Source organism: Podarcis vaucheri (assembly GCF_965113315.1).
Source record: "Podarcis vaucheri genome assembly, chromosome: 10".
Classification (NCBI taxonomy): Eukaryota; Metazoa; Chordata; class Lepidosauria; order Squamata; family Lacertidae; genus Podarcis; species Podarcis vaucheri.
In genome coordinates this window covers 16,792,335-16,806,615 of record NC_138748.1, presented here as the reverse complement: position 1 = coordinate 16,806,615, position 14,281 = coordinate 16,792,335, and the positions used below count along the sequence as shown (strand labels likewise).

At 45.2% G+C, this 14,281-nt stretch overlaps 1 protein-coding gene across 2 annotated transcripts in view; it reads right to left on the bottom strand.

Annotated features, from left to right (window-relative positions):
* Positions 1 to 14,003, bottom strand: part of WASL (WASP like actin nucleation promoting factor) — a 38,577-nt gene extending 24,574 nt beyond the window's left edge. Inside the window, exon 1 of one of the 2 annotated variants that reach the window (XM_082239737.1) lies at positions 13,263 to 14,003. In XM_082239737.1, coding sequence (XP_082095863.1) covers positions 13,263 to 13,376 — 114 coding nt within the window. In that variant the 5' untranslated portion in view covers positions 13,377 to 14,003. The remainder of the gene's footprint in view (positions 1 to 13,262) is intronic. The other variant, XM_082239738.1, reaches the window with a different exon arrangement.
* Between the last annotated feature and the right edge of the window lie 278 nt (positions 14,004 to 14,281).

Sequence of the window (14,281 nt, the reverse complement as noted above, 5' to 3'; positions counted from 1 at the left end):
ACCAATTTTATCTAGGTCTTAGAGAGACCTGTTGAACCGAACAGGTGTTAAAGAAATACTAAATCATATGGATAGCTGGCATTTCACATTATCTACATGTATAAAGGCTCATCAACATTTCCAGTTACAGGGCTTTAGCTAGCACAGCCGGAGAAGACTTTTGTCATAAAACCTTGTTGTGCGCAAAACAAAAACGTGATCCTACTGAATTTTAAAGTGAACTAGAATACACCACTATTTGAAGAACTTCTTCTCTAGATTTCCCGCTACCCCCATGCTGGGTCTTGGATGTGATGTCCAAGTGGGGAGGAAGGAATGGCAACTCTGATAAGTTTTTCACCTCCCCGCACCCCTCAGGAAGAGGTTGTGGCTGAGGTTACAGAAACCATCAAACCAATTCCTGCAGACCACAACCCTCTTCCTCTTAAAGCCCAAGGAAGTTCCTTGTATATAAAGCAGAAGTAATCACTCCAAGTGGCAAAGTCTCTCACACACTATGAGTACAGGCTATTGCCAAGCTGCAAAGAAAAAGGAAGTTAATTTGTGGTTTTTCACCCAAAGCCACAATACTACAGAATGATTCTGGCCCTTGCAATTTTAACCACAGAACAGGCATTGCAGATCCTCCGTTTCTGCAGCAATACATCTTTCTGACCTTGAAAACATCAGCAAGCAATTTCAAATTGATTTGGCTCAATATGAGTGGACCAAAACTTAGATTAAGAATATTTTGAGACTCTCCCAAATTAATATTTTTCATGAGCTATGCTCCAAGTTTTCAGAAATATTTAAAATGTACTCCCCATTCCTTACATACTGAAACACAATAATACCCCAGCACGTAGAAGAACCTCAAACTGAGGTTCTTCCCGTTCATCAGGCCTCTCTATCTGCTCCTTGGGACTCTTTCCAGGTCATGCCTCTCAACAGCCCTGCTCCACATTTTCTATCCTCAAGCACTTTTAAATGAATGGAAGAGTTTCCTGAACTGTGATAATGCTTCTTGCTTGCCTGGATAGGAGAATGGAGAGATGTGCGTAAGTATGGGGGGGGGGGAGGACAACTACTTTTGCATAGCTGAGACACAGCCCACAGTTCAAGTTTAAGGGCCACATCTATAGTTCCACACACTTTTACCTCTGCCCCCAACTACCTCTGGCATTTAGCCCATGGAGGACTGCCTATTGTATTGATTGGTAAAAGCAAAAAGCTCCCAACGGAACTCTCCAAAATGGATAAATGGTCAAAAGTGGTTCAATGTAAGCATGCATTAAGTGGTGCAACCTTTCAGGCTAAAATAAATTCTAACACACACATAAGTTGATGGGCTCACAGGCGGTGCTGACTTGACAGAAAGGATCTTGGGGTTGTGGCAGATAATGCAATGTAAGTGCAGACTTAATATGTGGCGGCTGCGGAAAGCGGTGAATGCCATGTCAAGGATTAGTAGGAAAGGGATTGAAAATAGAGCTGTCAGTATTGAAATTCCCTTAATCAAATCATGCCACACCATATTCAAAATACGGTATGGTTCTAGTCGCTACATCTATTGGCAGTGACAAGCACAACCCCCACAGTCAGTGTTGAGTTGTGGATGGTTCTAAAACTCAATGCAACTAGGGGGAAGAGTCACACCCATCTCTGTTGGAGCTGGTTATCTGGGCAGTGGGTGACAGTAGGTGTTTCAACGCATGTGTTTGCTGTCTACTGCCCCCAAAAGCCTAATCTCTATCTAGCTCCAAAGTGAATGGATGGAACCAGGCTGTGGCAGTCAAGGTACTCAGAGCACTATGTTCCCCCAAACAGTCCTTGCTACCCTTCCCCAGCTAGAGAGGGTGGGCACAAGTAGGGTTATGCTGAATATCTGAGGCCCTACAAGGACAGCACAACTATGTATTATTATTCACTTCCAAGTAGAAATGAATAGGTCTGTAGTAAAGGAAGGGGGGCAAGGTCATGGAATCCAGAAACTTTTGTCTTTACTATTAAGAATACGCAAAACTTGTGGATCCCTGCTGGTAAGTGAATTTAGAACTGCTGGAGTTCTACAAGATCCCCTCCTCCTCAGATTGCTCATGATTTACATCAAGCTGCACCTGGCTGCTACAAATGCTGTAGCAGAACACACACAAGGACAATAGATTTAACCAAAAAACAAAACAAGAAAAGGTGGGATAGACCTTGAGATGCATCATCTTTGCTGGGACTTCCGGGTTAGCGCCATCGCCGAATGGCGGACTCCCTCCGAGCTCCGGAGGGAGTCGGCTCGGCAGGGGTCGGGTCCTACCGCGCCGGCGACGCGGGGACCCTTAAAAACCACGGGAACGGATCCCGTGGACATGGTGACTCGGCTGGCACCGTTATCGCCCTCCCGGCTCGTGAAGGAGCCTTTTTAAAGGCTACGGATCGGGCGCCGGGGAGTGGCGTGGTGCTTTGAGTCCTCCGCTTCCCCTGCCGGGCGCAGCTGCATGCCATCCGGCGGAGAGCGCTGGCTTCTTCCAAAGGAAATTCGGACAATTAACAACAACCCGTGAGTAATTGGGCAACCGGGTATAAAAGGAGGAAAAAAGAAATTTTTTTTTCCGGATTTGGCACGAGCGGGAGGGGATCCAAAAAGGAAGTCAGTCCCCTCCCTGATTGTAAACATGCTAAAACAAGGACTGAGAAACCAAGATCGATTCAGAAGTTTATTGATGACAAAAATTACTAACTCCACGATGTGAATTATAAGAACTGTGCTGGAGGAGAAGAGTCGAGGGTGAGAGGAAAAAGGCAACCCCCCCCCTGGGAACCGGGGCGATTCGGAGAGCCTGGCGAAGAGAGATGGAGAATTTGACAGCTGTCAAAGGAGCTGTCAAAGCTGGAGAATACAAAGAGGACTTTGCTACAAGTTCTTTGCTGGTTAATTTTGTTACAATTTGATATAAATATGGATATAAACTGTCGGGGAAAAAGAAACAACAAATTGACTTTTGGACTAGAGGATACAAAGTTATTGCAATCCCCCTAGAGGGGTTTCGGGACATTACAAGTGTCGTATGTGGAAAACTACTCTGGGATGTGCACAGGTCTTATCTCCTGGGAAAGCTGCAGAACTGAAATATTATTTTGTCTACAGAGGTGACCATAATACAATAGAATCTTCTATTGAAGCAAGAAAGGAACTGGACGTAAGTCTTTGTCCCTGAATAACAAACCTCTGTAGAGACATTAAATTTTGAAACAAGAATGTTTTGACAGCTGAACAAGACAGAAACCTGAGAAACCAAGAAATAAAAGAGCAAATGACTAAATACGACACGGAAAGAACAACGGGAGGAGCAACAAAAGATTAAGGAAAATTAAAGGCCTCTATTAGACTGGATTTTTGAAGTTAAATATTATTAAAACAACCAAATCTGAAGAAACCGGCAAGATGGACTGAGAAAAATTTGGCTGTGGACTTAAGATCTCCAGGCCGACAACATACAGACAAAAGGACATGGGGAATCAAAACCGGGGAAGGGAGGGGGAATCCTAGAATCCAAAGGCTTTGTAACCAATTTTTTGAACTTTTCTATATCTTCTATCTTATATTCTTTATAACTATGATCCTATATGTTTTTGTTTTTTTCCCCCTTTTTTAGAAAGGGGGAACTCGTGGAAGAAATGAGAGCTGATCTTGGGGGGAAAATTTTGTTTTATTATAAGACAAGGAGTGATGTTAAGATTGTGTAAATTTAAATTGGTTTATGAGTAAAATATATTAGGCTTAAACTTGGGGATGAGAACTTGTGGAACCAACTTAGGGAAAGGGGAATACAGTCGGGAGGGGAAGGAGGAAGTCCCAGAAAGAAGGCTATGAAAAGAAGGGTCTAAACTAGTTTCTCTTTTTCTTTCTTTTCTTTAATAAATATGATTATAAAAAAAATAAAAAAAGAGATGCATCATCTTTGCTTACAGAAAAATCCACTTTATTGTGATGCAATAAAGTTACTCTAAATAACTGTAATCAGTTATTTTTAACTTTGCAATTTTAGGCAAATCAATGCAGCAAACTATATACAAGACAGTGACTACAGTAGTTTCTTATTTTAAGAACTCGAAGAAAAATGCAGCAGCAAAACTTTGTAAAAGTAAAAACAAGCAGTACTATAAACAAGAAGTCCATTCTATGTCTGGTTTATTACAAGCTTTATTCCTGGCTTTGCTTTTAAGTCAAACAGAGACTAGGGCTGCCACTTACATAAAGGCACTCAGCTTTACAGAATTGCCAGGCCATGATTAAACTGGTAGACAATCAGGACCACAGACACAGGACAGAGGAGTCTTTGACCCTTTGCAGTTATTCCAGAACCCTACACCCAACTTCCAGTACTCATCTTTAAAGCTTTTAACTTTCTCACCTTTGGGAGAAGAAAACCATAATGGCAGGATTGTAGGCAACTGCTGGGGGCAGGGGGAGAAAGGGAGGGAGGAGAGAAATAGATTGTGGCTTCCAGTTGTGACAAACACAATTGTTTAACTGATCAAAGACAGGTATTCCAAACCTAGCACAGACAGTTACCTTTACTTCTTTTCTAAATAAATCATGTTTTACAAAGGGTATTTCTTTTTTGTTGTTTTCTTTTTTTAAAAAATACTGTTGCATTATTAGCCCAATGAAGTTTTGAAGCTGCTTTACATACAATCCTGTACTGTCCATACTCAAGACAATGCTGTCCTGCAGGCCAATCCTTCAGGGTGCTAGGGTAACTATACCCCAGCTTTGTTGTTCACAAGTGCCCTTTGTCAGGAAGCCTCATACAAAATATGCAGAGGACTAATACCAATTGCAAACAATTTCAAAATGCAATCCTATCATGGGCCAAAGCAATACACAGCAAAATAAAGAGTTTTCCAGGCCTCCTGGTATCTTAAGTCTTTGGACTGATTATATCAGTCTCACCAAAGATCTCTGTAAGCTGGCCTTTTCAGCTAAAGAGAAGGGTAAAAACGTTTCAAATTATAACTCTTTTTTAACAAATGAAGATCGGCAATAAAAGCAGTTGCATGCCCTCTCTCTAGGCTTCCAAAAAACGAGACAACCTGTTCAATCTTTTAACAGCACAAAATCATCTCATCACTCTTTTATTCACAGTATGGAAGGGGAAGGAGGCGGCAAATGGCAAGCATGCCGAAAGCAATGCAAACCCACACGCTAGAGAACACTGAAAGGGAGTACATAATAGAAGCCCCTTGCTAAGCTACAACCACCACGAATTTATACATAAAGCCAGAACATAAAGGTATTTTAAAAATCCTACTGGAATGGCTTATTTAACACCAAGGCCACATGATGTTCGTGCTCAGTTTTCTGAAAGTACTGCCCTTAATTCCACAAGGCTGCTTGTATAAAAGTCTAGATGAAACATAACAGTTGTTGCTACTTTCGCACACACTTAATAAAATGCAGGAATCCCACACGAACCCTGCTTCAAGCACCTTCCTCTCACAGAAAATGGGGATTCCACACACGTACTTGTATAGCTCAACTGTTACGGCAAGAACTCACACTACCTTTCCTGGTGCTCAGGTCTGTGTGCTGCAACTGTTTAAAAAAATCCCATGATTGAAGACAATGCAAATCCCACTTTTTCCTTCGCCAATGAGTGTCCAATACAAACTGGGAAAGAATGGCAAAAATTTAACTGCAGCCTCCTCGTCTAAGAATGAACAATGCCTACTACTTTTGTATTATCTGAAAGTGTGTCGTGTGTCTTAAACACCAACTTTCCATAGTACAATCCAGTCAACAGAACAGTAACAGCAGAATCCTGATATCATTGATTGTATTGTATTTCCGCAGCATAGCTGGATGCCAGAAGTAAGGGGGAGGACGAGGAACAAAGTGAAAGTGTCAAGAGTTAAGCATCTGGAAAAGGAACAAGTACAGATGCAAAAAAATTACAAAACAATGTTGCAAGTCATGAATCCTGGCTACCCCTGGAAACTAGGGCTCATTAAGGCAACTCAGGGGAGGCCACAGGTAGATCTGTCAATATTAGACAAATGAAGGTATTATATAGTATGACACTGTTTCTTTGAAGATCATTTAGACAAACTAGCATATTGCATGCATATTCTGCAGACATGTATCTCACTCAGCCTGCAGTGTGAGCTAATCAATATTATTTTTCTAAAGCCTTCTGATGTCTTTCAACTGCTGAAGTGGACATAATGAACCAGGGCCCCATTTAACTGTTTCAGTTACGAAACAAAAATGGCATAGGTTATAGCAATGTACTGGGCTAGCAATAAATGAAATTTAAAAAAAGAAAAGAATGGAATGTGAGCCACCTAAGATACTAGCTTTTGCTTTCATAAAACCAAGACAATCATACAATTGATTGCAAGGTTGTAAATATATTTGCAGCATGCTTTTGTGTGAGCAGCAGCATGGGAGGAGCCCCAAGTTAACAAAAATGAAACCAAAATAGGAATAGTGACATCTGACTGAAGCTGGTGCAGGAACCGATGGTGAAAGGTGTTCAGAGATTGCAGTATTGAGCCTGAGAATCAATCTGCCTTTCTGCAGTAACAGGCTAATGTCTTTTTCCTCCATATATATTTCTTACATAAGCAGAAGATGGAGTGGCAATTTCTGTGTGATATTCCTCGTTCGGAACATATGATGCTGCCATGTCCATCTAGACCAGGTATGGGCAGTCTTTGGCCCTCCACGTGGAAATTACAGCTCCCATCCCTGGCCATTGGCCTAGCTTGCTGGGGCTAATGGGAGTTGTTCAACATCTGGAGGGCCAAAGGTTCCCCACACCTGATCTAAACTAGACTAATACTGCCTGATCTAGACCAGTGTTCCCCAACCTTGAGCCTCCAGCTGTTTTTGGACTACAATTCCCATCATCCTTGACCACTGGTCTTGCTAGCGAGGGATGATGGGAGTTGTAGTCCAAAAACAGCTGGAGGCCCAAGGTTGGGGAACACTGATCTAGACTAATACTGCCTACCCTGAAGAGTAGCAGCTCCAGGGATTCACAAAAAAAGGCATTTCCATTCCTTCTCCCTGATCCTTTTAACCAGAGATCCAGCCTGGGATTTCTCTGCACACCAAGCATGTACACTTAGTGTTACATATGCATTACAGTTTGCACTTGGAAAGGTGAAGAGAAAATTCACTCTGTCTTTTTCAGAACTGTAAGATTCTCATCAACATATAAACAATAATATATATATATATATATATATATATATATATATATATATATATATATATATGCAGGTTTTGGTGTCTTCGGGTGTCTTCCCGTGTAAGAGTCGGGGTGTCTGTGCGACGTTTCGACGAGGTCTCACTCGTCATCTTCAGGCTGGTGCTTTCGGCTTCTTGTTACTGGAACAGAGCAGAGTCTGGTGTTTGAGTTCCTATAAATACTGTTGAGGGGTGTGGTGTATAGCCTCCAACGTTCTGGGCAGAGAGGAAGTTCCTAGATTAGTGTGCCTTTTCTTCTTTTGTTCCTTAATTACTTGAGGGATATCTTGGGTGATTTCATGAGTGATATTCTGAATACCACTGGGTGGGTCATTAAGTGTAGATTAGTTGCTAAAGCTTTCGTGTCTTGACCTCTTGAGCTTGTGAAGAGTTTTTCTGAGAAGATGGCTGTGCTGCATTTAGTTGTGCTCTGGCTTGGCTTCGTGTATAGGGGCGAGCTGTGGTTTTGTGCCTTGTGCCAGCCAGATCTGTGTAGGGATTGCAGGGGGGTGCAGCATCCGGAGGTGCCACTATAGTTTGGCTACTGGATGGAGTCTGTAATATGTCTGTGGAGAGGGTCTGGGTTTGGGTCTGGTGTGGTTGATTGGTGACGGCGTTCTGTGTGCCTCTGGTTCTGGTGTTGGTTTTTGTGGGGAGGGCTAATTTCCAGATGTCTGGCAGGCGGGACGTGTCGTCACGCTTGTTCATGTTGTGAGGGTGTTTCTCTATCTCGATGGCTTCCATGATTATTCTCTTGTGGTGATCTTCTCAGAAAAACTCTTCACAAGCTCAAGAGGTCAAGACACGAAAGCTTTAGCAACTAATCTACACTTAATGACCCACCCAGTGGTATTCAGAATATCACTCATGAAATCACCCAAGATATCCCTCAAGTAATTAAGGAACAAAAGAAGAAAAGGCACACTAATCTAGGAACTTCCTCTCTGCCCAGAACGTTGGAGGCTATACACCACACCCCTCAACAGTATTTATAGGAACTCAAACACCAGACTCTGCTCTGTTCCAGTAACAAGAAGCCGAAAGCACCAGCCTGAAGATGACGAGTGAGACCTCGTCGAAACGTCGCACAGACACCCCGACTCTTACACGGGAAGACACCCGAAGACACCAAAACCTGCATTCCTATACCCGTGAAAATCTACGAAAGCAAATATATATATATATATATATAATTTTATTATTTATTTATTATTTATGCCCCGCCCATCTGGCTGGGTTTCCCCAGCCACTCTTGGGAAGTCTGCAATATAATCACTTTCAAAGAAAATTTTAGCAACCTCATCAATAGGATGTCCTAAATACTGTGCCCCCCAGATGCCTAGAGTTTGAAATATGTTTGCAGCACCGAAGAACTGGCACCTAGTATTTTATTTATTTTCTCCTAATCTGACACACATTCAACTTCCTATAATACTATAAGGGTATACCACCTAATTTTCATAGCAAACTGCTAACTTGCTCTAAAATTGCTCACATGTTTGTGGGGAGTCTTCAGGTAGCCTAAATATTTAATCGCTGCAGTTAGCAACACATTTTACCCAGGCTTCCTGCAGTGTTGACACCTAATTGACTAAGACTTCCATCGTTTATAAACTATATGAATAACATGGTGGTTTTTTATTTAGCATGCTTTTATTTTCTTTTGGGGCTTTTTGATAACTCATGCACATTCTCAGAAGAGGCATTTCTTTGTGTGCAATTGAAGCTGCCTTAAACCAATTCAGTTCAGTAGTTAATCTAGCTCAGTACTGTCTAGTACTACCGGGACGCGGGTGGTGCTGTGGGTTAAACCAGAGACTGGGGCTTGCTGATCAGGTCAGCGGTTCGAATCCCTGCGACAGGGTGAGCTCTCGTTGTTCAGTCCCAGCTTCTGCCAACCTAGCACGTCAAAGTGCAAGTAGATAAATAGGTACCGCTCTGGCAGGAAGGTAAACGGTGTTTCTGTGTGCTGCTCTGATTCACCAGAAGCGGCTTAAGTCATGCTGGCCATATGACCTGGAAGCTGTTTGCAGACAAACGCCGGTTCCCTTAGCCTGTAAAGCGAGATGAGCGCCACAACCCCAGTCATCCGCAACTGGACTTAACGGTCAGGGGTCCCTTTACCTTTACCGTCTAGAAAGGCTGGCAGTGATTTTCAGGATTTCAAACAGTCTTTACCAGATCTACCTGGAGATGCCAGGAATGAATGTGAAACCCTTGGCACACGAAGCTTGTGCTCTTCTTCCCAAGGGAGAAGGAGCGGATCCTTTTAACATATGCCTACCACCTACACTGGGACGCGGGTGGCGCTGTGGGTTAAAGCCTCAGCGCCTAGGGCTTGCCGATCGGAAGGTCGGCGGTTCGAATCCCCGCGGCGGGGTGCGCTCCCGCTGCTCGGTCCCAGCGCCTGCCAACCTAGCAGTTCGAAAGCACCCCCGGGGGCAAGTAGATAAATAGGTACCGCTTACCAGCGGGAAGGTAAACGGCGTTCCGTGTGCGGCTCTGGCTCGCCAGAGCAGCGTTGTCACGCTGGCCACGTGACCCGGAAGTGTCTCCGGACAGCGCTGGCCCCCGGCCAATAGATGTGAGATGGGCGCACAAACCCCAGAGTCTGTCAAGACTGGCCCGCTCGGGCAGGGGTACCTTTACCTTTACCTTTACCACCTACACTATTTTCTTGTATTTTTTTAAAAAAATTAAATGGATACTTTAAGAAATATGACAGATTAAATCAGGCTACTTTTTTAAGACGGTGCAATGGTTTTTAGACAATCAAAAGCACAGCCCTATCCTTAACTAAGAAGTAAGCTCCACTGGATTCAATGGAGTTTACTCCAAGGTAAAGATTTAAGTTTGCTAAACACTGCAGCCCTTGCAGGTATCCTTTTACCACTAGAATCTAATGAAACAATTACTGCATGCTTTTACCAAAAGTTCCAAATTTTATAACTTTGAAAGTCAGAAAAATGCCTGCTCAATCTTAGCAATTGTTTCAGCTGCCTAGTCCTCAATCTAATGTAGTGACTGTGCAAAAAAAAGGGGGGGAGGGTTGCTAATGGCACTATTAACATTGAGGGTGGGGCACACTCTCCTGCATTGCACCAACTGGCAAGGGAGCTGGCATTAAGCCACTCAGCCCAGTTAAGGTAAATAATACTTCAACGTACCCTAGAGGAATTTACACCTTCCCTGGCAAGTCTCAGCATCCCCAGGGAATAGCATAATGCCACTGCCAGCATCCTTTCGACAGTATTGACACTCTTTTGCTTTTAGCATTATATTTTGCCTATGTGCAGAAGCTCTTTATGTAATACCAGTGTGCAAAAGTCATTAGAGTCACTATGGCGGAGTGGACAATTAGGCAGGGCTCAGGGGGAAGAGTAAGAAGAATTACAGTAGTTCAGAAGAAGGGTGCCTAAAGTGACTTACTACTGGCGTTGTGGTGAACCTGTAATGTTGAGACTCCAGCTCCCATCAACCCAAGCCAAGCACGGCCAATAGGAGGAGATGATGGGAACTGTAGTCCCCCCCCCTTGTAGTAGCATTTACTACCATTAGTCTAAATGGTCTCAATAAATAACTAATAACCTCAGACTCTGAATACTTCCTACTGCAAGGGAAATAATGGAAGAGTATGGTCAGAATTCACTGATTCCTACTGACATTTGAGATAGATCTATAATATAAGCCAGTTTTCACTGAGGCATAGCTGGAGGCAATGATCTGTAGTGTGCCTCATCTACCCAAGTAATTCTAGAGCTAAAAAATAAATAAATCAAGCCTTCCACAGATGCTAGTAAATTACTGCAATCTTTACTGGACCTTCTATCTCTCCCTAACATGTCTTACTTTTGTTGGTTTTCTACAATCCAGTGCTGGGTTGTTAATCCCTGTTCTAATGCCCTAACTTCTTGCTGTGATATACCTAGTTATTATAATTTTTTATCTGTGCTGTTTCTCTCCTGGTAAGCTTACATTACAACTCAATTAAATCAGAACAAGTCTTTAGTAGCTCGCTCACAAGAAGATTTACTATTTATATTTACGTTTTAGAAAATAAAACAATGGCCCAGAAAAATAGATTAATTCAGACAATGACATGGGCCCAAACATTACATAATGGTGGTGGTGATGTATTACTGCCCTTCATCGTAAGATCTCAAGGCAGTTCACAGAATAAAATACAAGCCAAAAACAGGATGACACTGTATTTCTTGGGATTTACTTTGTCTAAGAAATTGGAAAAAGAGCAAAAAGTTTCAGTGCAAAGGCTTTGAACAGTATTAGTAACAATGTTGGGTGCCCAATAACAATAAAAGCAAATGTCAGAATTCTTAAGCTTGCAAATACCTACAGGATACTAATAATTAGGACTAAAAAAAAGAAATCTACCAAGGATTTCCAGTCTTTTTAAAAGATCCCTCAGTGAAGTGTATTTACATGGGTGCATCTGCCATGTCAGCCTATTGTTTAAAGGGAAACAAAACAGAGTACATTCTGGTTTTGCCTGGCCCAGATCATACCACCTTGTTTCCTGAAAGTTCACGAAATCCTACAGGTACAATCCAGGCAGACCGATTCAGGCCTGCTCTAACCTGCTGAACTTTTCCACGAAGCGTTGCAACAGCTCTATGACTGACACACTCATACCGCAGAGCATTACTGGGACTGCCCTTTTCAAAATATACCTGTCAAGAGAGAAGCATAGAGGAAGTGGGAGAGCAAGTAACCAGTAGGAACCAGCTAACAGCAGCCGAGCAGTATCATTGCAGCTCACACCTGTGCAAAACAAGCAAAGTGCTGTGACTGTACACCTGTGAAAGACGTGTCCCTGGAGTCCCCTGCCAGATCTATTTCCTCCTGCAAGCACAGAGCCGTGCCAAAGTGCAACCCAACTAAGGGGGCACCTGGAAGGGAACACAGAGAGGCGGGGCAGTGAAAGCACCGACTATTTTTCCTGGCACAGTGTTGCTTGCGGCTGTACTCACCTGTGCCCCACATTCCCCCCACTCACCGGACCAAAAAGAGGAAATGCTGATGAACGCCTCGCCCGAATGGAAGGAAAGGAACACACCTCCACCCCACACACCTTGCTTATTTCCCACTACGACAGCCGATAGCTGGGCAGGGCAGGTTGAGAAAAAAGGAAGCAAGCAGCTGTTATGTGGGAAAGGCCTGGCAAGCAGGGTTCCTGTTCTCCCAACCCCAGAAAGACCAGCAAGGCATCTGACCCCCCCCCCCCCGATCTTGACCAAAAGAGGAAAGGGGCAGCCATCCCCATGGGAGTAGATGGGGGGCCAGAGCAGCAGCTGCCACCCCCACCCCCGATTCAAGTAAACAAACAGAAACACTTAGCTAAAAGTAGAAAATGTAGAAAGATTTGGACAGATTTTTCTGAGCACTTGGGTTCAAAAGAAAGTAATTTAATCGTTGAGACATTTCATTCCGAATCTGCTAGAGTCAGAGGACGATGACAGGTGGGTGTCCAGCTCCCTCTAACATAAACCTTGGCTACTTGCCCTCCCCCCAAAAAACATAAATCCTGAATACTTGTTCCAGCATCAATCCTGACAACTTATCCCAACAAAATCCTGACTACCTGCCCCCCATAAACCCTGGCTACCTGCCCCCCCTAAATCCTGACTACTTGTTCCGATATAAACCCTTGGTATCTGCCCCCCAACACCTGGCTATCTGCCCCCCAAACATAAAATTCTGGTTACTTGCCCCCTGTAAAATAAATCCTGGCTATGCCTATGGGGCCCACCCCCCCATTCTAAACCCTTTGCTCCCACCCAAATGCAGCAGCCCCCCCCCCCCATGTCGCAGGCATATCTTCCCCACAGCAAGGCCCTCAGAGGTCGACGGGGCTCTGCTGGCCAAGCGTCCTGGAGCTCCCAAGCCCTCCCTGAAGCCGCGTTCACACGCACACGCGTCCTGTACACATCCCCCCACGCCCAGCCCGGGGTGGTAAACACGGGCCACTTCGGGGTTCCCCCCCCCCCAGGCCCGGCTCGGCCCTCTCCTCACTCACCACACATTTCTTGCCCAGGAAGCCGAAGAGGCTCTCGTTCTCCTGCGGGGTGAGCAGCATGGAGCCCACATTGGTGATCCGCCGCGGCGGCGGAGGCTGCTGGTTGTTGCTCATCGCGCCGCTCCGAGATGCCGGCCGGCCGCTTCTGCTTCGGGGCTCCGGGCTCTCGTGGCGGCGGCGGCCGCGTCCCCCCGGCTCTCGACCAGCAGCGGCAGCCGCTTCCGCCCCGCTGGCTACTGCGGCAGCGGCGGCGGCGGCGGCAGCATCGGGGCGGCGACCGGAGACGGCGCTGAGGGGGCTGGGCGAGCTCTAGGCCGGAGCCCTTCCTCCTCCTCCTCGGCCTCTCGCTTCACTCTTTCCCCCCTCAGACGCCCCGCTTCGCCCCGGCTCGGGCCGAGCGATCCAACATGGCAGCAGGGGGGCGAGAGAGCGGGCGGCGTGAGGGGAAAGAACTCGGCCGCCGGGCCAGGGAAGCAGCAGCGGCGGCGGAGGAGAGAGGCCCGTCCTTCCTCCTCGCCCTCCCTTTCCTGTTCCTTCTTCCCCGCCGGCCTGAGGAGAAGGAGGAGGGGACTGAGTGGCGGCGGCTGCTCTGCTGCTTCTCGCCGCTGTTCCGCGCGGCCCGGTTAGTGGCGCGGCCCGCGGCCTGCGCCGCTTAAATACCGGCCGGGCTGGTCGAGCCTGACTCTCGCCGGGGAAAGAGGCGGCGGCGGCGGCCGGGAGATGGAGAGGCGAGGCCGCCGCTCGTGGGTTGTTGGCCAGGGTGGGAGGAAGAGGATGGGTGGAAGTTCTTCTGCTGGATGGGGAGCAAACTGTGGATGATAATGATAACAGTAACAACAACATTGTAAATAAGTGAATAAATCTCACAACAACAACATTCTAAGTAAATGAATAAATATCATCATCATCAACATTGTAAATACATGAATAAACCTCACAGTAACAAGATTCTAAATAAATGAATAAATCTCATAATCAACAACATTGTAAATAAATGAATAACTCTCACAACAACAATA